At 37.0% G+C, this 27,644-nt stretch overlaps 1 protein-coding gene across 2 annotated transcripts; it reads left to right on the top strand.

Moving 5' to 3' along the window:
* Positions 1 to 6,777: 6,777 nt before the first annotated feature.
* On the top strand, positions 6,778 to 26,513 carry slc28a1 (solute carrier family 28 member 1). 2 transcript variants are annotated; one of them, XM_063005317.1, is made up of 18 exons: positions 6,778 to 6,796; positions 6,975 to 7,051; positions 7,140 to 7,213; positions 7,396 to 7,487; positions 7,666 to 7,855; positions 11,774 to 11,915; positions 12,181 to 12,294; positions 12,483 to 12,560; positions 12,650 to 12,730; positions 12,807 to 12,887; positions 13,600 to 13,725; positions 13,958 to 14,088; positions 14,183 to 14,351; positions 14,467 to 14,652; positions 22,911 to 22,992; positions 23,161 to 23,259; positions 25,722 to 25,827; positions 25,939 to 26,513. In XM_063005317.1, the coding sequence occupies exons 1-18, from the start codon at positions 6,793 to 6,795 to the stop codon at positions 26,051 to 26,053; spliced, it is 1,947 nt and encodes a 648-aa protein (XP_062861387.1). In that variant the 5' UTR covers positions 6,778 to 6,792; the 3' UTR covers positions 26,054 to 26,513. The 2 variants fall into 2 exon arrangements, with proteins under 2 accessions (XP_062861387.1, XP_062861388.1); XM_063005318.1 differs by lacking the exons at positions 22,911 to 22,992; positions 23,161 to 23,259; positions 25,722 to 25,827; positions 25,939 to 26,513 and adding an exon at positions 15,810 to 16,139.
* Positions 26,514 to 27,644: the final 1,131 nt, after the last annotated feature.

The following is a 27,644-nucleotide window of genomic DNA, read 5'->3' as shown; positions in this document are numbered from 1 at the left end:
AACTCGTTACATGAAGTGGGAGTTAACGCAAATTCTATACAGGAAAAATTTACCTATACAGGCAGTGAGTGCCATGTAGAATTACATCACGAAGACCCGCATTGTTATGTTTTGTACTTAACCACGAAATACAAATGACACTAGTTATAGAGAACTATAGAGAACAAGTTGTCTTTATTGCTTAATTCACATATATATATATCACACGCATGATAATAATAAGCTTTTTCTCTCTTAATTTTCCCTGACAAGTGAAAAACCAAAATAAAGCAACCTTAACATTATGAGGAAGAATTTCAAAGATATTCCTTTGCAATACTTTATCATTTCAAGAATATGATACAGACTGACCAACACTATTAAGCCAAATCAGCATTGAAAATTGACTTTACTTTTAATAGCCTTCTACAATGCTGGTGCTTCTTAAAACTGAATATTTTCTTTTAAACATAAGTGTTATTTAAATGCTATTAAATTGTTTTCTAACAAAATCCGCCCAATTTGGCGGATAACCGCCCAATCTGGCAACACTGAAACGCGTTATTATTATCGCGTTAACTTCGACAGCCCTAATAAAAACGTATTCTGATATCCAGTTAGCAGCGTAGGGTTTATATAGCAGCAGGTAGAATAAGGTGAGAATAAGGTGCAAAAACAATGCAATATTGTGCAAAGATGCAAGTAATATAGTCACTAGCATGAGTTGTCAGAACCCAGGGAACAAGACTGTGTTGATTGTGAATGAGTTTTTGTGTATGTTAGTGTATGTACACCGATCAGCCATAATATTAAAACCACCTCCTTTTTTAACAACAAAAAAAATGCGATTAATCGCGATTAACTATATGTAATTCTGAGATTAATCGCGATTAAAAATTTTAATCGTTTCACAGCCCTACTATTAATGCATTGTACCCTGGAATGTGTGTTAGTGAAAAAAAGGTCCTCAAAACCCATGCACACTATCAGACACAGTTGTTTTGTGGGTAAAGAAACAGCATAGTCAAAACAATTTTAAGTAAACTAAAAAGAAAAAATATTGCTTAACACTTTCATTGCAGTGACACCCAATATCACTTTTTGTAAATGATGGCAAATTCCAAAACATTTACTGATTGTTGCCAGTAGTTGGTAAAAATAATTACATAACAAAAACATACCATAATAAATATATTTAATAATACTGCATGGTGGCACAGTGGGTAGCGCTGTTGCCACACAGCAAGAAGGGCCTGTGTTCGCTTTCATGGCAGAGTGGCCAGGGTTCTTTTTGTGTGGAGTTTGCATATTCTCCCTGTGTCTGTGTGGGTTTTGTCAGGGTTCTATTGTTTTCTTCTCTCAAGTCCAAAGACTTGCAGTCATGCCAATTGGAGCTACTAAACTGCCCTAGGTGTGTGTGTATGTGTCCCTTCCCATGATGGACTGCTGACCTGTCTGGCATTTCATGCCTTTCATCCCAAGAATCACACCCACCGTAACTCTGACCAGGATGAAGCAGTGGTAAAAACAGATAATGAATAAATAAATATATATTTTTTATTTACTTAATACTTTTATGTTGTTTTTATAAAAGTGTAACAAGGTCAAATATTAAAAGAAAACTATGCAGGAATTTTAAACTGCTTTTACCAGATCTATGCATTTCCAATAATTAAATAGTAGTCAACACCTGCTTAAATCAGTAAATGATCAAACATATTGCAACAAATTTCTCTGGAAAAAAATTTAAGTACCGTATCAATGTATGTAGCTTACCAGGCAATTACAGCTTTTACACATCTGATAGCTATTGCATTTTCATCTGCATTTATCAGGGTAATGAAATCATTAGCAGAAAATTGCTGCAATAAAAACCCATAATGCCAAACTAAAAGGTAATCAGTATTAACCTTTGACAGCCTAAAAGAAACCTAGTCTTGTGTTAGTACAGTATATTATAAAATTAGGTTTCATCTAATCAACTTTATTTAGTTTTTATATATACAGTATAATATACTGTATATATATACACACAGTGTATGCTCATTCTAAATGTGATGGCTTCTTATCACTGTTACATAACCTTTCCTTATAACAATATTTTGTAAACAAAGGACACCAGTTGCTGTAGTGGTGAAAGTGGACTTTTTCCCCACAATTTTGCTTGATGTAAAACTATTACTGCTCTGTTGTTACAGTGCTGTGAAAAAGTATTTGCCCCTTCCCCATTTCCAACTTGTTTGTCCAAAGTTTTAGATCATTAAACTACTGTTAATATTAATTGTTTTTCTTAAACTATGATTTTATTTTTTAAGGTAAATGCTGTTCAGCACTATGTGAAAAGGTTCACTCTAAGTTTTCCTGTTAGAATATTGAACAAATGTTAAATTAAATTTAAATCGGGTGACTGGCAATGCCATTCAAGGATTTTCCATTTCTAATACATGTTACCTTAGTAGTATGATTGAGATCATTATCTTGCTATAGGATGAAGCGCCACCCAACAGCCATACAGTGTATCACAAAAGTGAGTACACCCCTCACATTTCTGCAAATATTTCATTATATCTTTTCATGGGACAACACTATAGACATGAAACTTGGATATAATTTAGAGTAGTCAGTGTACAACTTGTATAGCAGTGTAGATTTACTGTCTTCTGAAAATAACTCAACACACAGCCATTAATGTCTAAATAGCTGGCAACATAAGTGAGTACACCCCACAGTGAACATGTCCAAATTGTGCCCAAATGTGTCGTTGTCCCTCCCTAGTGTCATGTGTCAAGGTCCCAGGTGTAAATGGGGAGCAGGGCTGTTAAATTTGGTGTTTTGGGTACAATTCTCTCATACTGGCCACTGGATATTCAACATGGCACCTCATGGCAAAGAACTCTCTGAGGATGTGAGAAATAGAATTGTTGCTCTCCACAAAGATGGCCTGGGCTATAAGAAGATTGCTAACACCCTGAAACTGAGCTACAGCATGGTGGCCAAGGTCATACAGCGGTTTTCCAGGACAGGTTCCACTCGGAACAGCCTTCGCCAGGGTCGACCAAAGAAGTTGAGTCCACGTGTTCGGCGTCATATCCAGAGGTTGGCTTTAAAAAATAGACACATGAGTGCTGCCAGCATTGCTGCAGAGGTTGAAGACGTGGGAGGTCAGCCTGTCAGTGCTCAGACCATACGCCGCACACTGCATCAACTCGGTCTGCATGGTCGTCATCCCAGAAGGAAGCTGACGCACAAGAAAGCCCGCAAACAGTTTGCTGAAGACAAGCAGTCCAAGAACATGGATTACTGGAATGCCCTGTGGTCTGACGAGACCAAGATAAACTTGTTTGGCTCAGATGGTGTCCAGCATGTGTGGCGGCGCCCTGGTGAGAAGTACCAAGACAACTGTATCTTGCCTACAGTCAAGCATGGTGGTGGTAGCATCATGGTCTTGGGCTGCATGAGTGTTGCTGGCACTGGGGAGCTGCAGTTCATTGAGGGAAACATGAATTCCAACATGTACTGTGACATTCTGAAACAGAGCATGATCCCCTCCCTTCGAAAACTGGGCCTCATGGCAGTTTTCCAACAGGATAACGACCCCAAACACAACCTCCAAGATGACAACTGCCTTGCTGAGGAAGCTGAAGGTAAAGGTGATGGACTAAACCCAATTGAGCACCTGTGGCGCATCCTCAAGTGGAAGGTGGAGGAGTTCAAGGTGTCTAACATCCACCAGCTCCGTGATGTCATCATGGAGGAGTGGAAGAGGATTCCAGTAGCAACCTGTGCAGCTCTGGTGAATTCCATGCCCAGGAGGGTTAAGGCAGTGCTGGATAATAATGGTGGTCACACAAAATATTGACACTTTGGGCACAATTTGGACATGTTCACTGTGGGGTGTACTCACTTATGTTGCCAGCCATTTAGACATTAATGGCTGTGTGTTGAGTTATTTTCAGAAGACAGTAAATCTACACTGCTATACAAGTTGTACACTGACTACTCTAAGTTATATCCAAGTTTTATTTCTATAGTGTTGTCCCATGAAAAGATATAATAAAATATTTGCAGAAATGTGAGGGGTGTACTCACTTTTGTGATACACTGTACATGCCCAAGCCATGACACCCCCACCACCCTGTTTTACAGATGAAATGGTGCTTTGGATTATGGCCAGTTTTTTTTGTTTCCACATTCTGTTTTTACCAATACTCTGATACAAGTTAATCTTAGTCTTGTCTGTCCACAAGACGTTTTCCATAATTGCTGGCTTTTTAGGTACTTTTTTTGCAAACTGTAATTTAGTCATTCTGTTTCTGCGGCTAACTAGTAATTTGTCTTAAAGTCTTCTTTGGATTTTAGTCTCTGACAATAACACACCCACCTCCTGAAGGCTGTTTCTTTACCATATTGAGGATTCTTCTGCCATCAGCAGTGGAGGTCTTCCTTGGTCTACCAACGCCTTTAAGATTAATGAGATCACCAGAGCGTACTTTCTTCTTAATGTTATTCCACAAATTAGATTTTTGTAATTCCAAGGTTTCACCAATGTCAGTAATTGTTGTATTCTTGTTATTCAACATCTTAAAAACCTCTTTGACTTTTACTGGCACAGCTCTTGTATTCATGTTCAACAATAACAACTAATGACTTCAAAAGTTTACCTAAGCAAGCTTAGGTATATTATGCCTGTGATAATGAAACAGTGAAACACATCTTAGCAGTTATAAACATCAGTGAGGCCAAATGTTCCAAATATTTTAGAGCCCTGAAATAAGATGGATATCCCAATATTTATCCACCTCGTGCAGGTGAAAAGAAGCAGTTGACTGTTGCTCATATGGGAGGTCTGCAGCAGTCTGCAGAGGCGGAAATACAAATTAAGTAATTGAACATGAACGGATTGTAAAGAATATTGAGTCAAAAATGCATAAAAAATATTTGCCCCTGCATTCATTCTTTGTTTTTTATAAATGACACCTACCAGCTGCATACAATTACTGACTGTAGTCTGTCTTTTGATTTATCTATCTATTGACTTTGTCACTCCACTTGAGTGGAGCATAATTACTTAATTTATTAAGTATTTAGACATAAATACTTCTTCAACATATATTGCCCAAAGCTAATTTTATTTATGCCAAGTGGTCATTTAAATTTTAATTCCAATATGTTTCCAAAACTAAAATACTAACTTTATGAAAAAGCTATTCAGAAAGAAAATGACATCTAAAGTGTGTTAACAAATCCCTAAAAAACAAAACCGTTAGCAGTATAATCTGAATTACAACCACACCCAGCTAAGACTTCTATTACAAAGGGTCAATGGCAAATTGGGAAACCTTGTCATAGCAGAAGGAACCATGTTTTTTTCCAGAATAATCTTGTACATGTCTTGATTTATGTGTCCTTCACAAACACAAATCTGTCAAATTCCAGTCTTGTAATCACTGATCCTCCACCGAATTTCACAGTGGGTGCAAGGCACTGTGGCTTGTAGGCCTCTCTCTTTGTCCATGATTACTAGAAGTTAGGACAAGCTTCAAACTAAACTCATCGGAAAAGATGGCCTTACTTCAGTCTTCTACAGTCTAATCCTTATGATCTTTTGCAGATCTTAGCTTGGCTCCTCTTTGCTTATCATTAATAAAAGGCTTATTGCACTGCCCATATTACCCTGTTTTATTCTGCAAATGCTTTATCCAAAGCAAGTTATAGTTGTAACATAACAGTATTTAAGCAGTTTGGGGTTAAGGGCCTTGTTCAGGGGGACAACAGGGGCATCTTGTGGAGGTGAGACAGCGTGGCTTGAAACAGCCACCTTCTGATTGATAGTCCAGTTCCTAAACCACTAAGCCATCAGTGTCCCATGCACAGCCATTTGCCATTTTCTGTAGGTCACCTAAAGTCTTTCTACAATTACTGAGTGACATTCAAATGTGCTGGCGGTCAATACTGCTAATGGAGAGACATTTTCACCCTCTGCCAGTCTGTAGCATTGTTGTCCACAGTGTCTATCACTGTATCCCTCTGCCGGTAAGGATAGATTTTACGATTTCCTCTCCGCACTAAAAACCTTTTTCACTCTTTTGGCATGGTCAATAGTTATTTTCTGAATCAAGTCAATTCTGAGGGACAACTAGCACCATTTTTGTCACCCAGCTGGTCCTATTGCAGAAGTATAGTGATGACCAAAACATTAAGTTTTCATACTTTAAACCTAGTTAAATTTAGCTCAGGTAATCATTTAATCAGTGCCTCAATAAGTAGAATATGTGCCTATATAAACACTGGAATAGAATGGCTACCACAGATGTAGAAATGCTTGCAAAAAACTGATATATAGTGTATTATTATTTTTTTTTCCAGATATATGTTGTATTTATGATTCACTCTTAACATTAACTATAACTGCCACGTGATGAATAATGATTACTCATACAGCTGAGGACTTTGGTGTAAAACAGATAAGATAACCTTTGGATGCCAATTTTTAGTAAGATGCAGTCTATGACTGTTCGATTAATAATTGATAGGGTAATGTGTGGTACATAGAAATAAGAATTTATTTGGTAAAGGGCTTTAAAAGTACTTTCTTATCTTAATCTTATATAGGTGTGTATTACAACATAATCATTAAAGTAAACTGTGATAATAATGCTTACAAAAATAAGAAAGCATAAATGTGATCGAACATTGCCTCATTCTTACTACTCTGCAGTTAATTAGTAATAAGACCCAACAGAGAAGGCTGTTTATATCCTGAAGTAAAGTTTTACAACTAGGTATTTGTCACTCGCTCAGAGAAGAGGCAGAATGAGTAAGCCATACTTCTTTCTGTTTGTGGATTACTTCGAACATAGTTTTGTCTAATATTGCGATAATAAGTATTTGTTCAGTGGGTTAAGAAATTGTAATGCTGCTTGACTGGGGTGTTAATGGAAATTGTAAAGTTGAAAGAATGGTAAGAGGTTTTTAATTTGAGCCTGTTTTTGCAGCTGACACTGATGTACAGTTAAAAAGTATTGAGTATAAAAATAGTCATGGAATGGACAACCTGGGATATCAAGCGGATGTAAGTAACCTGGGACACTGCAGACTGGAATTACTCTGGTTTTCTTCTGTTTGCAAAAGTTAAATGTCTACTTGTTTGGACTTTATAGGAGGAAATGACAACAGATCAACAAACTGAGCCTGAAGAGGAGTATGAGAAAAATGAGCCCAACTCATTTTTAAGGTACAGGGGTTATAACCAGCAATCTAGCTCATAGTGGCCACACAAGCCTGTTAATACACATTTTGGCTTATTGTTAATACGTACAACATTTATTAAGTACAACAATGCATTTGATTTACAATAAACATACAATATAAAAATAACAAAAAATGTATAATTTATCTTGTTTGTGGATAATGTAGTAAAGTATTCAAACCCATCACGGATACAGAAAAATTCTTGAAGGCTCACTCTCGAATCATCAAATATATAGCCCTGGGGATTCTTGGTGCAGGTACAATCTTCTTAATATATATTTTTGTTGATGTTTGATTTGTGGAAAATGTTGCTAAGTAATCCTCTAAACTGTATTTGCTATGAACTTTTAACGCTGCACAATGCAATTCATGTGAACAAAAACACCTAACCGTATGTCATTTTTGTGTATGTGTGCTTTTTGTTTAACAATACAGGCTATGTAGCATACTTTGTTGCTGCATGCTGGCTAAACTTCCAGAGGGCTATTGCTCTTGTTGTCCTTACCAGCCTGGCAGTGTTCTTTACAGCTTACGATCTTATAAAGAAGTACAAGGGAGACAGTATAAAGAACTTTTTTAAGCCTGCTCTGAGATGGTTTAAAGCCAATATCCGGTGGTTAAAATGGTAAGAATTTTATGATGGATTTGATGTGTTTATATAGGAAGATTTTCCTTACCACTGTTGCCCCTGGCCTGCTCTTTAGGGGGGTTTGGACCTGGAATTTGTGAAGTGGCTTTGAGACAATGTACATTATTAAAAGCAATATACAAATACATTTAAATTTGTTTCCTGAGCTTGTAATGCTTTAATTAAGCACAGAGAGTTTCAGAGGTTTTTAAAATGTGTATTTATTAGGGCTGTCAAAGTTAACGCGATAATAACGCATTAACGCGATCTCAATTTAACGCGATTTAAAAAAATAGTGCCGTTAATGCAAATTCTATATAGGAAAAATCACTTAAGCAATAGAACACTCGAGGGAGTGTGTTATCACGATATATATCGCGATAACACACGACCTCGAGTGTTCTATTGCTTTTATACAACAGTTTTTACAAAATAAAGAAAGAAAATAAATCAAAGAAGCCCTGAATTTCATATTAAATATGCTTTAATATTGACAATACCTTCCGCCAAAAAGTAGTTCCACAACGAATATAAAGTTTAACACTACAAAGCAGACATCCCAAGTTGCAAAAACTCATTTCAGGGAGGTAAGAACAAGAAGAAGAAGAAAGCAAGAACCTCCGAAGGGAAAAAAAGAAATAAAAAAACCTCTCGCACACACCAAAGGCTATGGATGAAAACAGAACTACTAGGAGCTGCTCACTGGCTTAACTAACTGTTCGCGTTACAAACACATTAATGTTCCCTAAATAGTGCACTAGATTGTGTATCAGATCATGGATATATGTTCCCTACATAGTGCACTAGATAGTGAATTAGACAATTGGTTATGTTCCCTACACAGTGCGCTAGATGATTGTGTATCAGATAACGAATTTAAAACGTGACCGGGAAAAAAAGGCTGTGTTGCCTGCGTGCGCGTTTGTGTGCATGAAGCTTGTCGTTAATGGCAACGCGTCAGCGGAGTAATACCATTGTGGTGTGAAAAGACCGTGCTGTTATCACGAATATCAGCACGTTTAGAACGCTTCTCAAACAATCAGATTGTAAGGTCGGAACTACCTGTTGTATAAACTTAATTATACAACAGTTAGTTCCGACCGTACAATCTGATTGGTTGAGAAGCCTTCTAACCGTGCTGATATTCGCGACAACAGCACGGGCTTTTCACACCACAACGGTATTACTCCGCTGACGCGTTGCCAGTAACGACAAGCTGCATGCACACTGTTGTGATATGCCTTTAAGACGTTAAAGGGCTAACACAGAATACGGAGTTATGCTTGATGCCGTATACGCATGCGTGGGTTCAGTTTAAGGATGCAATAAAACAAAGCTCTACGGAACAGTTTATCTCCTGTATTTCTTTTTAATAATACTTCACACACAAACGTGCACGCAGGCGACACAGCTCCCGATCACGTTTTAAATCCGTGATCTGATATACAATCTATCGCACTGTATAGGGAACATAACCAATTGTCTAATTCACTATCTAGTGCACTGTGTAGCGAACATAAATCCGTTATTTGATACACATTCTAGTGCACTATGTAGGGAACTTTAATGTGTTTGTAACGCGAACAGTTAGCACAATAGCCCAGTTAGCAGCTTCTAAGAGTTATCACCCGTATATCCTCTGGTGTGTGCAAGAGGTTTTTTTATTTCTTTTTTTCCCTTCGGAGGTTCTTACCTTTTTCTTGTTGTTGTTCTTACCTCCCTGAAATGAGTTTTTGCAACTTGGGATGTCTGCTTTGTAGTGTTAAACTTTATATTCGTTGTGGAACTACTTTTTGGCGGAAGGTATTGTCAATATTAAAGCATATTTAATATGAAATTCAGGGCTTCTTTGATTTATTTTCTTTCTTTATTTTGTAAAAACTGTTGTATAAAAGCAATAGAACACTCGAGGTCGTGTGTTATCGTGAATAACATCACGGCTGTGATGGTCTGCGACCGAATCACAGCCGTGATGTTATTCACGATAACACACTCCCTCTCGTGTTCTATTGCTTAAACATAACACGCCGTTACCCGGTGGTCACCTGATACACATATCAGCTCAGTGACGTACAACACACAGTGGTAACGTGATACGCAGATCACGTAAATGATATATATCACACGCATGATAATAATAAGCTTTTTTCTCTCTTAATTTTCCCTGACAAGTGAAAAACCAAAATATAGCAACCTTAACAGATATTCCTTTGCAATACTTTATCATTTCAAGAATATGATACAGACTGACCAACACTATTAAGCCAAATCAGCATTGAAAATTGACTTTACTTTTAATAGCCTTCTACAATGCTGGTGCTTCTTAAAACTGAATATTTTCTTTTAAACATAAGTGTTATTTAAATGCTATTAAATTGTTTTCCAACAAAATCCGCCCAATTTGGCGGATAACCGCCCAATCTGGCAACACTGGAACGCGTTGTTATTTATATTGCGTTAACTTCGACAGCCCTAATAAAAACGTATTCTGATATCCAGTTAGCAGCGTAGGGTTTATATAGCAGCAGGTAGAATAAGGTGAGAATAAGGTGCAAAAACAATGCAATATTGTGCAAAGATGCAAGTAATATAGTCACTAGTATGAGTTGTCAGAACCCAGGGAACAAGACTGTGTTGATTGTGAATGAGTTTTTGTGTATGTTAGTGTATGTACACCGATCAGCCATAACACTAAAACCACCTCCTTTAAAAAAATAATAATAAAAAAAATCGATTAATCGCGATTAACTATATGAAATTCTGAGATTAATCGCGATTAAAATTTTAATCGTTTGACAGCCCTAGTATTTATAAATATTTCAACCCCTCTTTTCTTAAATGTGTTATGGTTATGTAGATAGAATTAAATGAAACACTCACTGTTCTTGTGCAGAAGCTTACTGGGGTTTGGTGGTGGGCATTGTGAGATTTTGAGTTCGATTTCAGCTGTCTGATTCCTTTCTGTGTGGAGTTTGCATGTTCTCTCTCTGTGTGTAATATTGTTAAAGTGTGAATGTGTTTGTGTGTATGTCTGCCCTGCGATGGACTGGCGCCCTATCCAGGCTGTTTTCATTGAGACCTGAAACAGGCTCCAGCACCATGATTAGGATAAGCGGTTTAGAAAGTTTGGTGGTTTTTGTGAAGCAACTGTTGTCTTTAAATTCCACCAAGGATTTTATATGGGAACAATTCTGAACACTGAATTCTCATGTGTGGAGAATTTTGAAACGTGACAAGGGCATGTTTTCAGGCAGAATGGGACAAAATATTACCTCAATATCTTAATCTTTTGGTATCCTTGGTGCCAAAACGTCTTTTTGTGAGAAGTAATGGCAACATTACAGAGTGGTAAATGCTTTACCATTCCAACTTTTTTGGAATGTTACAGGCTTAAAATGCATATTAATGTTCAGTATATTAACAAATGAAACAAGGTTGACCAGACAAAACATGAAATATCTTAGATTTATACTGGCTGCAATAAAATAAAATTCAAAGTAAATGTAAGAAACACTGCCTTTTTTATTTGCATTTCCTTACTGTCTCAGTTTTTCTGGTTTGAGGTTGTAGTTTCAACTGAATACAGGTAAAAGGGATCTGCAAATCATCGCTGTCTGTTTTATTTACATTTTCCCTACTGTCCCTACTTTTAATTTTATGGCACCTTCTAACCTGTTAGTTAGCATGGAGGTTGCTTTTAATTTTGTGTTGGGGCAATATTTACTTTAAGGCATGTTCATTTTACTTTTGGTCATAACACTAATAAGAACTACAATGTTTTAATAGTTTAATAGTTTTTATTTTATTTTACTATCTCTAAATTAAATGGCTACAAGTGAGAAACATAAGAAGTTACTCCTCATTGCCATGAAAGCTATCTCTCTTCTCACAGAAGCTGTGTTTGGTATGTTACAGGATTTTTATATTAGTGGTGATTGGGCTGTTGGTGACGTGGCTGGTAGTGGACACGAGCAAGAACCCTGAGCAGCTCATCTCCTTTGGGGGTGTCTGCCTCTTTGTTTTTGGCTTGTACATCTTCTCAGCACATAGACATGCAGTAAGCAATGCAAAAAAATATTTATGACTATTTCCAGTTTTTAAATCACTATCAGTTTACACTTGTGATTGTTGTGCAGTAAAGCTAACAGGCTTATAAATCTTTTTAGATGTTTCTAAAAGTCTTAAAAGTTTAAAGGTCTTATTGATCACCCAGATGTTACATCCACAATCTTCTGCTAATAAACCATAGTTTTATGATTGTGTTAAACTCCTGATACATTTACATGCCACAAATGCACATTAAGTCTTTTTTTTTACCACAGGTGCGCTGGAGGACACTATTCTGGGGTCTTGGATTACAATTTGTCATAGGATTGTTTGTCATAAGGACTAATCCAGGTTTAATAGCTTTTGAATGGCTTGGAGCCCAAGTTCAGGTATAAACAAATTACTTACCTTTGGTTGGTAGCTGAGTAACTAATTTAATTAACAAAGCTTGGTCTTTGAAGTTGGCAATACTCAGATATTTTATGTTTAAAATGTTAGCCCATAAAAATGTCAAATGCACTTTAAGTGTAAAAGCATCTGATTACCTTGCTCCTACAGTTGGACATTCTTTTTTCAGACATTTTTAAATTACACCTATGCTGGCTCATCATTTGTGTTTGGCAGTCTGGTTGATTCAGGAATCTTTGCATTTCAAGTAAGTACCACTAAACTTCCTGCAAAATACACACTTGTCCAAAATCTGTAAAGGCACTGGCACCTGACTCTTTATCTATCTTCCTGCAGGCTTTGCCAATAGTTATATTCTTTAGTAGTGTTATGTCAGTTCTGTACTTCCTTGGAGTGATGCAGTGGATTATCATCAAGGTAAATGACTAAACCTTTAAAACTTTGATGTCCATAAAATTGTTGTGTAGTTAGTGATTTATGTTGTTGTCTGCAGATTTCCTGGATTATGCAAATAACAATGGGAACCTCTCCTACAGAGTCACTAAGTGTTGCAGGGAATATATTTGTTGGACAGGTAATATAAATCTTTATTATGAACAGTTTAATGTTATTTATTGATATTGTTTCATGCACCAGGTAAATATAATTAGGCTGATGTGAATCTTATGTTATACTACAATTCAATGCAGATGTAACCTGATTATAAAACACATACTTTTAATATTATTTAAAACTGTGTCAAGTCAAGTCAATTTTATTTGTATAGCGCTGTTTACAATGAACATTGTCTCAAAGCAACTTTACAGAATCCAAAAATCCCTGTTGAGCAAGCCGAGGGCGACTGGCTGTTATAAATTCTGACTTTCCTTTTAGCACTGCTTTTTTGTTGCTTTAGTAATACCAAGCAATTAGCAAAAACCCTTTTTATCAACGTAAATTTGCACAGTTTACTGTAGTCCAACAACCAGAGAAATGCAGAGAATTATTTTTTGGATTTGAATTCACCATTAATTCACCATATAAAGCATGGGTTTTAGCTGTTCACCAGATCAATGCACTATTACAAAAAAAATAACATCTCACACAAAACTGCTTTCATTCAAAATATATCTTTCAATAAAAAATACACTACGACACTGTTCATGTAAAATAAATAAATATTCTTTTTATTATTCTTTTAATTTCTTTAATAAATATTCTTTTATTTATATAACTTAGACAAATACATTTCTTGCATGATATTTGGTTCATGATGCTCACTTTAAAATCTTTCCTTTTATTTTTAGACTGAGGCACCACTGTTGATTCGTCCCTATCTCAAAGACATGACCAAGTCCGAAATTCATGCTGTCATTGTTGGAGGTTTTGCTACTATTGCTGGCAGCGTGATGGGAGCTTTCATTTCATTTGGGGTGATTTTTTTGTCATTGTTAAAAATTCAACAATTCAACAAATTCACAGTAGGTTTAGACAAATGTGAAATATTACATTTGCATTGATAAATATGTGAAGGAGAATTGATACAACTAGTATTAATTAAATAACAGTAACACAAATAACAACAACACTGTTTTAACTGTTTGACCTACTTAAGTGAAGTGCAATTGGTCATATATTAAGTGATTGGAATTTGCACCTCTACAGATTGATGCGTCATCTTTAATTGCTGCCTCTGTGATGGCTGCTCCATGTGCACTGGCCATGTCTAAACTCTCATATCCTGAAACAGAGGAGAGCAAGTTTAAATCTGACGACAAAATTAAAATAGATGGCGGGTGTGTATTTTTCTGATATAGAAGCAAGCTCATTTTCATTATGTTTTTATGAGGTTTGGCATACAATCTGTTGTAATTCATTGTTTTTAACTAGTGATGAACAAAATATCTTAGAGGCTGCTTCTGCAGGAGCATCTGCATCTATTGGGCTTGTGGCTAATATTGCTGCTAACTTGATTGGATTTCTAGCCATTTTGGCTTTCATCAATGCAGCTTTGAGCTGGCTGGGAGGCATGGTGGGATATCCAGAAATAACCTTTGAGGTATTGTATAAAGTAACTTTTATCAGTCTACTATACTCACATTGCACATACTGTTGTTATGGATTTTTTCTAATAACTTATAAAACCTTTTTTATTACCCCAACCCCCCCTGCAGTGGATCTGCTCATATGTATTTATGCCAGTGGCTTTTATGATGGGTATTCCGCTGGATGAGTGCTTAACAGTGGGTGAACTTATTGGCACAAAACTCTTCCTCAATGAGTTTATTGCTTATGAGAAACTGTCAACACTGAAAAACAATCGACTAAATGGCATAACCGAAGTGGGAAAATACATTTCAGTAAGTTGTTTTATTCTTATCTTTTACTGCCCATACAATATGTAACATAATGTATATTGCAATTTATCTTTAATGTTGTTTGTGACTAATACATACAGTCCCCCCCTGGTAAAAATCAATAAAAGGTTTTATTAGAAATTCACCTTTTCAATTTAGTCATATCAAATTGTTCAATTTGCATTTCCACCACTACTACTGCAGACTTCCACTCCTGACCGGGGAGGGCCGTAATGAACACATGCACCCTCCTTCATGTGTGCAGTGGCCGACTGCTTCTTTTTCACCTGCACCAAGTGGATTCATATGGAGATCCATATCGGTCCGTGTACCTTTGGTAATTCGTTTTTCATTTCAAATCCCAAAGTTGAAAAACAAGAAAATGGGTCATTTTTCGTTTCAAAAACCAATATTGAAAATCAGGAAAACGGGGCGTTATTCGTTTTTCGTTTTAAGATCAAAAATCAAATAACAAATAAGCAGAAATTGAAAAACGGGTCGTATTTTAATTTTCCAAAATCAAAATTTTTTTATCAGTTCAACCAGAAATAAAAGTGCGAGCACATGCTTCATATAATGCCAAGTTCACACTACATGACTGAATCTTTTGCACTCGGGAGTCTTTCAGTCGGTGTGTATTTCACACTACACGACTAATCGGGAATAAGGGGGTTTCACACTACACGATCTATCCACCAACTGGAATCACAGGCGAGCTTCTCTGGTCTCCCAAACTATGTTTTTTTTTTTTTTTTTTTTTTTTTTACAAAAACATGTGAGAAGTGACGAGGGGTTTAATGATACCACGTCCAAAAATGCACATCAACAAGTAACGAGCGATCAAAGTGTTTGTGCGCTGATGTGCAGCGTAAAATCAAGGAGGAAAAATAAATGAATCTGATGAATTTGGCAACACGAACAGCATGGATTGTTCTATAGTGAGTTGGAGGTTAATTAAAGCAATAAGCCACGAGAGGCCGTGCGTTACTGTGATTTTAGCACAGGGAATGACGTTTTTGGCACGACGTGCTAAAATCATAGCAGTAACGCACGGTCTCGAGTGGCTTATTGCTTTTATAAAACGGCGGTCAACATAAAATACAATAAATACAACAATGTTTGATTCATAAATGTACATAACATTCACTCTTTCTTTTCAGTGGCGTATTAATATGGAATGATGTGAGGTGGTCATAGGTGTGCGTTTATCGGGGATTTTACAACGGCTTCGAACGCGGAATCAGATTTTAGGACCGGAACTATCCGTTTTATAAAAATATTTTTGCAATTATTATTATTTTTTATTATTATTAACCTTTATTTAACCAGGGAAGTCACATTGAGATTAAAATCTCTTTTACAAGTGAGCCCTGGCCAAGACAGCAGCAAATCACACAAAAATTACACCATCAACAACATAGGGAGGATATACTGTATATACATGTATACATTTAACAAGAACAAACATGTATAATTTTTTTTTTTTTTTCTTGGAGTTTGTCTTTAAATTCAGTCAAAGAAATAAACTGCTTCAATTTAAAATGTTTCTGTAAATCATTCCAAACAAAAGGTGCACTGTAACTGAATGCTGTCTTTCCAAATTCCGACCGAACTACTGGAACTTCCCATTGTATATAGCTACTGGATCGTAAGTCATACAAAGACTTGTTTGATGATAAAAATTTAGACAAGTATGGTGGGAGCTGACCAATAATTGCTTTATACACAAAAATTACAAAATGTACTCTCCGTTGTACTGAAAGTGGAAGCCAACCAGTCATTTCATAGAGTTTGCAGTGATGAGTTGACTAACTCGCACATGTTATAAACCTTCATGCAGAATGATAAACCGAATCTAGGGAGTTCAATGTTGTCTTTGAGGTATGTCTGTATAAAATATCTCCATAGTCTAGAATTGGTAAAAAAGTAGCTTCAACTAATTTCTTTCTAGCCTGTAGAGTAAAACAAGAACTGTTTCTAAAATAAAAGCCCAATTTTAGCTTTAACTTTTTTATCATATGTTCAACATGCAACTTAAAAGACAGACTATCATCCAACATAAAACCTAAATATTTATAAGATGAAATTAATTCTGGAAGGATGATGCATTCTGAAACAAATTTCTTTTTGAAAACAACATATATTTTGTTTTTTGATCATTAAGAACTAGTCTTAGAGAATTAAGATTATGCTTCACAAATGCTTTCTGTAGATTTGAAAGAGCCTCTGCAGGTGATGAGGCGGAACTATAGATAATAGTGTCATCTGCATAAAAATGAATATTAGCATTGCACACATTATCGCCAAGGCTGTTGATATACAGTGGGGGAAATTTGATCCCCTGCTGATTTTGTAAGTTTACCCCCTTACAAAGACTTAAACAGTCTATAATTTTTATGGAAGGTTTATTTTAACAGAGAGAGACAGAATATTAACAAAAAATCCAGAAAAAAAACATTAAATAAAAGTTATAAATTAATTTTTATTTAATTAAGGGAAATAAGTATTTGATCCCCTACCAACCAGCAAGAATTCTGACCCCCACAGACCGGTTATGTGCCCATGAGGCACACAAATTAGTCCTGTCCCTGTATAAAAGACTCCTGTCACAGAATCAGTTTCTTCCGTTCAAATCTCTCGACCACCATGGGCAAGACCAAAGAGCTATCAAAGGACGTCAGGGACAAGATTGTAGACCTGCACAAGGCTGGAATGGGCTACAAGACCATCAGCAAGAAGCTTGGTGAGAAAGAGACCACTGTTGGTGCGATAATTCGAAAATGGAAGAAATACAAGATCACAGTCAATCACCCTCACTCTGGAGCTCCATACAAGATCTCACCTTGTGGGGTAAGAATGATTCTGAGAAAGGTGAGGTCAGTCCAGAATTACACGGGAGGAGCTTGTCAATGATCTCAAGGGAGCTGGGAGCACAGTCACCAACCAATCACATTGTCAGACAAACCAATACTAGTCAGTTTTGACAATAAGATTTCATGATTGACGGTATCAAAAGCTTTTGATAAATCTATGAATAGCGCAGCACACAATTTTCTGCTATCAAGAGCATGTATTATGTCATTAAGTACTTTAGTTGTAGCTGTTATCGTACTATGGTTTTTCCGAAAGCTAGACTGAAAAATGGACAGAATATTATTACTACATAAATACTGCTTTAGTTGGTCTGCAACCAGGGATTCAAGAATTTTTGCCAATACTGGTAATTTAGAAATTGGGCGATAATTATCTAATTTAGAGGGATCACCCCCTTTTAGCAATGGCAGGACTATAGCAGATTTCCAAGCGTCAGGTACAATATTTTGCTCTAATAATAAATTTAAAATATAAGTAAGTGGCTCAACAATAATATCAGCTGCAATTTTCAAGAATATTGGCTCAATCTCATCAGACCCTGCAGACTTCCTAACGTTTAACTTTTTAAGGGTTGACAAAACCTCATTTTTCCTGTACATGTTTTATCTGATATGTTCTTATTTGACTTATTTAAAATGGGACCCAGATGAAATAAAATGCTCATTAAAACAATTCACCATTTCCGCAATGCAGTGTTGGTGTTATGTTTTGTAGAGAACGATCAAGTCAGAAATACTGTAAAACGTGTGTGTGTCGGTGTATTCTGATATAAACTATATTATGCCCCTGTCCCACCTGTTTACACTCCTCTCCTGCATTTCCCCTCACACCGTATCTTGCGTTCTAATTGGCTGTTTGACATAGCACTCACTGCCAGACGCACAACTCAGATCAGATATCTGACATGCTAGAAATCTCGTTCGTCGGATCGAGTTGTTGGGTAGTTCACACATAGCGATTGAGAGCCGAGTTTTGATCGCTGAGCAAATGCCGAGTTGCTCCCGAGCCGGCAAATCTAGCGCCGACCAGTCGGCGAGCAAAAATCAGGGCAAAAATCGTGTAGTGTGAACTAGGCATAAACTGTAAATCAGGTACAAGTGTTGAGAAAATATCGTTACGCCGCATCCCCTGTTATATTACCGTATAGAACTCAATTCTGTAATACAGGCATAACTAATCGTACGTCACGGTGAAACTATTACAACATTTAATGCTTTTTTTTTAATCAGCGTTCTGCTTATTATTTACCAAATAACTTGAAATATATTTGATTGTTGTTAATCCTTGTTTACTGCAGAGTTAGTTCGTGCAATTTTATTAATTTTTGGATGTTTATTGGCCGAGAACAAGAAATATTGAATCGCCTCGGTTAAGGATTCGAATCTTCGTACTGAATTAGGAATCACGAGTCCGAGATCTCAGTTACAGTGCCTTGCAAAAGTATTCAGCCCCCTTGAACTTTTCAACCTTTTGCCACATTTCAGGCTTTAAACATAAAGATATGAAATTGTAATTTTTTGTGAAGAATCAACAACAAGCGGGACACAATGGTGAAGTGGAACGAAATTTATTGGATATTTTAAACTTTTTTTAGAAATAAAAAACTGAAAAGTGGGGCGTGCAATATTATTCAGCCCCCTTGCGTTAATACTTTGTAGCGCCACCTTTTGCTGCGATTACAGCTGCAAGTCGCTTGGGGTATGTCTCTATCAGTTTTGCACATCGAGATACTGAAATTTTTGCCCATTCTTCCTTGCAAAACAGCTCGAGCTCAGTGAGGTTGGATGGAGAGCGTTTGTGAACAGCAGTTTTCAGCTCTTTCCACAGATTCTCGATGGGATTCAGGTCTGGACTTTGACTTGGCCATTTTCACCTGGATAAGTTTATTTGTGAACCATTCCATTGTAGATTTTGCTTTATGTTTTGGATCATTGTCTTGTTGGAAGATAAATCACCGTCCCAGTCTCAGGTCTTTTGCAGACTGCAACAGGTTTTCTTCCAGAATGGTCCTGTATTTGGCTCCATCCATCTTCCCATCAATTTTAACCATCTTCCCTGTCCCTGTTGAAGAAAAGCAGGCCCAAACCATGATGCTGCCACCACCATGTTTGACAGTGGGGATGGTGTGTTCAGGGTGATGAGCTGTGTTGCTTTTACGCCAAACATAACGTTTTGCGTTGTGGCCAAAAAGTTCGATTTTGGTTTCATCTGACCAGAGCACCTTCTTCCACATGCTTGGTGTGTCTCCCAGGTGACTTTTTATAGATATCTTTGAGAAATGGCTTTCTTCTTGCCACTCTTCCATAAAGGCCAGATTTGTGCAGTGTACGACTGATTGTTGTCCTATGGACAGATTCTCCCACCTCAGCTGTAGATCTCTGCAGTTCATTCAGAGTGATCATGGGCCTCTTGGCTGCATCTCTGATCAGTCTTCTCCTTGTTTGAGCTGAAAGTTTAGAGGGACGGCCGGGTCTTGGTAGATTTGCAGTGGTCTGATACTCCCTTCATTTCAATATGATCGCTTGCACAGTGCTCCTTGAGATGTTTAAAGCTTGGGAAATCTTTTTGTATCCAAATTCGGCTTTAAACTTCTCCACAACAGTATCTCGGACCTGCCTGGTGTGTTTCTTGGTCTTCATGATGCTCTCTGCGCTTTAAACAGAACTCTGAGACTATCACAGAGCAGGTGCATTTATACGGAGACTTGATTACACACAGGTGGATTCTATTTATCACCATCAGTCATTTAGGTCAACATTGGATCATTCAGAGATCCTCACTGAACTTCTGGAGTGAGTTTGCTGCACTGAAAGTAAAGGGGCTGAATAATATTGCACGCCCCACTTTTCAGGTTTTTATTTCTAAAAAAAGTTTAAAATATCCAATAAATTTCGTTCCACTTCACAATTGTGTCGCACTTGTTATTGATTCTTCACAAAAAATTACAATTTCATATCGTTATGTTTAAAGCCTGAAATGTGGCAAAAGGTTGAAAAGTTCAAGGGGGCTGAATACTTTTGCAAGGCACTGTATGCTCAGAAGTTCCAACTTACGAGTTCGGAGGTCGTAATTACGACATGATGTGCGTTCAAGTGGTTTTTGGTCGGGTAAAAATGGACTATTGCTATTCTTCATCAGAACAAGTGCACGTTGTGTACAAAATGTATACAAGCTTGAACTTTACATTTAACATGCAAAACTACCGCTAATAAGCTCAAACTTTTACCGTTTGCTGTAGGGGCAGCATCCACACCGGCAGTTGCCATGACGTTTTGTTAATGACAAGCCCCCACATCGGAAACTCGGGGTTCCTCGAAAAATCCGAGTTTCCCACTGGTAAATACGACATTGAGTTGCCATTCATGTGCCCTCATCTCGTAAATACGATATTTCCGACACGACTTGAGGGCAGCATTTACCCAGATCCTATGAGTCCTCTGATTGGCACTGGCTCTGAGTGCACGGAAGACAAGTGATATTTGGATGCATTTTCATGCAGTAAATCAATCGCAATCAAGATGTCAGTACAAGTGACTCAAGTGAACCGAATCACATCACTGAGTGACTCAGACTAACCCGAGTCCATAAAATGAACCGAATTTACCACCACTATGTGACATGTACGATTAGTTATGCCTGTATTACAGAATTGAGTCCCCTATTTTTTTTAGGTTAAATTGTTCTTGTGTGAATTACAAGGGCAGGAAAAAGTACGGCAGACACAAAAGTCAGAACAGGGGACACGGCGTAACGTTATTATGACTTTTTGCTCCGTCTTCTCAACACTTGTACCTGATTTACAGTTTATATGAAGCATGTATGCGCACGTCAGCGCGTGCACGCGCTCGCACTTTTATTTCTGGTTGAACTGATAAAAAATGTTGATTTTGGAAAATTAAAATATGACCCGTTTTTCAATTTCTGCTTATTTGTTATTTGATTTTTGATCTTTTGATTTTTGTTTTCTCGTTTTTCAATATTGGTTTTTGAAAAGAAAAACAAAAAACGACCCATTTTCTTGTTTTTCAACTTTGGGATTTTAAGTGAAAAACGAATTACCAAAGGTACACGGACCCATATCGCACACTGATCTCCATTATACCCTGTCTCATTGTGCAGGTTCTTTTGATCATCCAGCAGAGGTCGTAATTCCACCAGTTATAAGGAATCCCTACGGCCCTCCCCTGGACTAGCCAATAATTGTCCATGTAGGTGCCCATCCGACTGTTTGCAGAAATTGGATCCCAACTTGCAAGCTCAAGATGTCAGCACTGGTGGGAAATCAAGATTTTAAACAAAACCACATGTACCACAATTATGGGCAACCCTACACATTGTCTTTTACTGCCAAACCCACCTTGAGTCTTTGTTGCTAAAATGCTCAATTTCTATTTTATCCTTGCATTAAACACAGTTCCTAATGTAAAGGCCAGTATTTCTCCCAGCAGTCTTCGTTTGATGTAAAGTTAGTTTGACATTGGACGTTTGATGTTCGCTGTTTGTATCATGAGTTAGGGACTATCTTAAAAGTAGGCCCACGGGGCAATCAGCATTCGGCCTAAGTGTATAAGCAGTTAAAAACCCTTGTGCGCATGTTCAACATGATTTCAATAAAGAACTGTATAGGGCACAATCACGTTGGCCCCTTTGCTGAGAGCAGGCAGTAAAAAATAGATTTACACAGGTCTACGTCAAGGCATTTTACTGTATCAGCTTTGCTATATAGCTAGCCATAGTCATCACGGTATATAACAAGGTTAAGACTGAATATGAGTTCATTCATGGATTGGTGGACTTCAAGGTTAGGTGAAGGCACAAAAAACACTGGGTCTGAATGTTAATGAAATGTTACTAGATGTGTTATTACAGTGCAGCCCACAATAAACGTATACTGCTTGACAATGTTGGATTTGTAATGTGATACTCTATAGAAAGATAATATACCAGTTGTGAGATCAAAAGCCATTACTGGTAGTCCGTTCTCTAACTTCTGGTTTATGTCAATGTGTGACGTAAGTGATGAGGTGTAATTGTGGTTGAATTAATTATATATAAGCTTCAATTACATTTTATTTCTCAGAATTTATAGTGATGCCAATAAATATGGCACATGTGGTTTTAAATAGCAAATAATTATTTGATGATGGATTTACTTGGAATAAATTAATGTCAATTTTTTTCATTTTTTCCAGTGTGAGATTAAGCTAATCTTTTTTACCAGGGGTGCCATAAATCATAAAGGGGACTGTGTATAAAATTGTTCCATACATCTTAAATATGTGTATTGTTTTGTTTTAGACATTATAGCAAAAGACATACATCTCACTGCTTGGCTAAATTGCTTCTGAATCATCTCCTTCTTAGCCAAACATGATTTGTTGTTTCAGGTTAGATCAGAACTCATCAGCACTTATGCTTTGTGTGGTTTTGCCAACTTCAGTTCTCTTGGAATTGTGATTGGAGGAATGTGTAAGTATCCAAAATGGAAATTGTATTTCAATCTTTGACCTAATGATTTTTATACTTTATACTATTATTTATAATAGTATTAAATAAGATGTGCTATTTTTTCTGGTGCTCTGTTCAAGGATTATGATTAGAGTATTGTGTTATTAATGCTATATTATATTGTTATAGCTTCCATCTGTCCCTCAAAGAAAAGTGACATTTCTTCCTTAGTGATCAGAGCCTTGCTCACAGGCACTTGTGTTTCTCTGATCAATGCCTGTATTGCTGGTAAGTTATAAACACAAATACCAGTTATACAACCCTAATTATCTACATGCATTGTCAGCTATATCTTTAGGTACAATATCTAGAATTATGCCCTTCCTTGCTCTCTTCTCTACTTCTCTCATCCTAGTAATTTAAATTTAGCTAGTGCAGATTTTCTCATGCTCTTGTTACTACCCACTAAGTTGTCTCTTTTATAAATTACATTAGTGTTATCTGTAATATAATTGTCCATTTCGTTTAATAAGATCTTGCAAAAGTCTGCTGACACCTGCTTTTGTGCATTTTTGTGCAGTTTATTTGCACTTTGTACATCCTACATGTAAGCGCTGAATGTGCTGATGCATTTCCCAGTGGAGAACAATGCAAATCATATTTTTATTGATAAAAATAATAAACAATGAATGTTTACTGTAAATCAATCTGAGTTGATGTCAATACAGGGCTTAAATATTGTATTCATTTTAGTTTAAAACCAATAACATAATTAAGTTAGCTGTCTGTGGTTGAGAATACCATTGTAATAAAACTATGTATGATAATACTACAGAAACTAAAAGAGGATATGACTGTGAAAGTACATATACAACTACATAGTACCACTACAGATACGACTACATAGGATAACAGCTACATTCATGACAGGACAGGTAGTTAGGTTACACATCATTCATCAGTTCAGGTTTAATGTCAAACACAGTCACAGGCAATTTTGTATCCACTCACCTAACTTGCACGTCTTTGGACTGTGGGAGGAAACCGAAGCCTCCGGAGGAAACCCACACAGACACAGAGAGAACATGCAAACTCCACACAGAAAGGACCCGGACCGCTTCTCCTGGAAATCAAACTCAGGACCTACAAAAAGTATAATAGTGAATAAATAACGGTAATAACAACGTTAAAACATAGTTGCACAGAATAATGATGAAAAATGCTTAGTAAAAAGCTACATAGAATAATGGGTGAGGAATAAATAAATGATATCAGCATGAAGCTCCATAGTTCAATGTTGCAGAAACAAATCATTGAGCTACATAGGGTTCTTTTAAGATGTTAGTGGGTTCAGCTGAATGCAGTGAAGTCCCTGCTCTTTTTTTTTTTTTAAGTTAAAACCTGTTCAGGCTCACGAAGTTAGATTGCAGGAGGGTGATTATATTAAAAGCAGAGCTATAATCGATTAATAGCATTCTGACACAAGTGTGAAGCTACTCTAGGTGTGACAGGGCCTTGGAAACAGTCTTAATTGACCTGTTTTCTGTTAAAACAAATCTTGATGAGGAGGGGATGGGAAATGGAATGTATGTGGTCAAGTTTCTCAAAACTCTTAATATTTACTAATATTTTTGGCACTGGAATAGTGGTTGCTAAATAAGGCCCAACAGGCTGACAGATGACAGGTTCTAACACTTGATATTCTAATTTATAGTTCAGAGCCTTAACTGGTTTACAAATACTACCCTGCTGCCCTCTTATGGCTTTAAATACCTTTCCCTGGATCTGACTTTCAGCAGGGGTTGAACATGTTAATTCACAAAAAATTTGGCTAAAATAGAACAGAATCACAAAACATTGCTATGTTCTTGTGAGAGTTATGTATGTCATGGTTTGGAAGAAAAGCTAATCTGGCTGAGGGAGGTAAAGCTTTGTTAGCATTTGCAACATTTGTGTAACAAGGTCTGTAGTATTATTCTGTCTGTATTACTATCTGAAAGATCTGGATTTAAAAAAGCAATGTTTATTTAGGAAAAATCTGCCTTTGTTCTAACCAGCATAAGCAATCATTTAAGAGACCTGTTAGCTTTATTACTAAGTTGCCAATGTTAGCATTAAGCCAGTTTTCAGTAAAAAATATTAGCACAGTTGCCCATTCTGTCTATTCATGACGACACTTAAACTTATTTTGTCGATTTTGTTGGTTAGGGACTGGGAGTTTGCAACAAATAGACTTGGTAGCATTGGCTTGTGAGAGCAGGTTTTAAGCCTATAATTTTTCCTGGCTTGCTTGAGTTCCTTTTGCTTTTTCACCTGACATTACTTCCATTGTCTCTCTTAAATAATAATTTGAGCATACCACATATAAAAAATAAAGACAGTGCTCAAATAGGGTTCAGTATCCAAACATTTTATTGTTTATAAATAAAGCTAAAAAACATTGCACTGAAAGCTTTAGGTTGCAGTTTCTGTGCACACCATTATCTAAAACTATCCCAGCTGCTGCACACTGGAAATTTACCTCACTATAAAACAGTGCATTGACATACAATTAGTTTGTTGTTTAGGAAATGATTGATCAAGCTTTAATGCTTATCAACACAAGCAGTGTCCTTGGCGCTTTGTTCATTTTGGGGATAGTGCGTTCAATTACTGACATAACAAGCAAGCAGGGTGGTGAAATATTATTATTATTATTATTATGTGGATGACATTTTACCTTGCTTTCATGTTCTCTAAACCACTTGCAGGACTTCTTTTTGTCACTCCGCTGGACTGCATAGACGTCTTTAAAAATTCTGTTTTCAATGCCACTGATGTTAATGTACAATCTTGCTGCATTGATCTTTTTCAAAGGTAAGGTTAATGAATGCCTGAATACTAACTCATGTACAGTAGTATTTTAGTATTAGACTATGTATTTATCCAGACGGCAAGAGTTCATACTGTTCATACTCTTTTTTGCAGCGCTGTAAGGAATGACACATTGGTTTCTTTTGAGGGGTCTTGGAGTTTGGTGAAAAATGCCTCTGTATATTTCACAGAGTGCTGTAATCTCTTTAACGAAACTAAGTGCATCTAGAACAACATAAACATTATGTCAAGTCAAGTCAACTTTATTTATATAGCGCTTTTTACAATAGACATTGTCTCAAAGCAACTTTACAAAATCCAGGACCAACAGATACAAAAACCCCTGTTGAGCAAGCCGAGGGCGACTGTGGCAAGGAAAAACTCCCTGAAAATTACAGGAAGAAACCTTGAGAGGAACCAGACTCAGCAGGGCCCATCCTTCTTGGGTGGCCTGGAGGATACTTTAAATAAATACACGATTTACACAAAGCATACAAACACAGAATTAAATTATCTAAAAGTTATAACTGGCAATAAATAAATAAATAAATAAATAATAATAGAGTTGTTATTCGCTCTAGTCTTCAATACAGTCTGTAGTGATTTCTTGTCATTCTTGGTGCAATTACTCCAGACACGTCACATCCGGCAGGAGCAGCATCGTTGTCACGGCAGTCTCGACTTTTAATCCTTAACCTCGGCGGGTAAACAGGTTTCCATCAGAATGCCTTTGGAGTAAAACAACAAAGAACGTAGTTAATAATGTACAATGCTAGGTGAGTAAAACAGTTTTACAGAGAGTTTTAGACTCCGGCAGCCCTAAATATTACAGCATAACTAAAAGGGAGAGCGAGCAGGTAACAAGGTCATGAAGGCTTTCACAGGACATCAGCGCCCACCTCTCCTACCCAAACCGGAGTGATTGGACAAGAGAGGCAGAACGACAGCAACCCAACATCCCTGATCACCACAAGTTTCTATGACCAAGAACCCCCAAGCTCTGCACCTTTGTCTATACTAATCAAAAGCCTGAGAAAATAAATATGTTTTCAGTCTAGACTTAAACATTGAGACTGTGTCCGAATCCCGAACAGAGGCAGGAAGATTATTCCAAAGTTGTGGAGCTTTGTAAGAAAATGCTCTTCCACCAGCCGTGATCTTTTTAATTCTAGGAACTATAAGTAACCCTGCATCTTGTGAGCGAAGTGGACGCGCTGGGTTGTAGTGATTAATAAGTTCACTCAGATACTGTGGAGCCAGACCATGTAGCGCTTTATAGGTTAGTAAAAGTATTTTGTAATCAATGCGGAATTTAACTGGCAGCCAGTGTAGAGATGATAGAACAGGAGTAATATGATCAATTTTTTTAGTTCTAGTTAGCACTCGAGCTGCTGCATTTTGAACTAACTGGAGTTTGTTTATGGATCTACCAGAGCATCCAGTTAGAAGAGCATTACAATAATCTAACCGAGAAGTTATAAACGCATGGATCAGTTTTTCGGCGTCATTACCAGATAGTATATTTCTTATTTTAGATAAATGATAGAAAGCAACTCTAGTAATATTATTAACGTGTGTATCAAAGGAAAGAGCTGAATCTATTGTGACACCTAAGTTTTTTACATCAGAGCTAGGAGTAACAGAGAAAGTGTTTAGGTTTAGCACCAGGTTAGACAACTTGTCTCTTGCAGCTTTAGAGCCAACAAGTAAAACCTCTGTTTTATCTGAATTAAGTAAAAGAAAATTACACGACATCCAGTTTTTTATGTCGTTTACACAATCTTCTATCTTACTGATTGTGTCAGTATCATTTGGTTTGG

Source organism: Trichomycterus rosablanca, chromosome 11 (assembly GCF_030014385.1).
Source record: "Trichomycterus rosablanca isolate fTriRos1 chromosome 11, fTriRos1.hap1, whole genome shotgun sequence".
NCBI classification, from domain to species: domain Eukaryota; kingdom Metazoa; phylum Chordata; class Actinopteri; order Siluriformes; family Trichomycteridae; genus Trichomycterus; species Trichomycterus rosablanca.
Note: the sequence above shows the minus strand (reverse complement) of the source record. Positions and strands in the feature narration are given on the sequence as shown.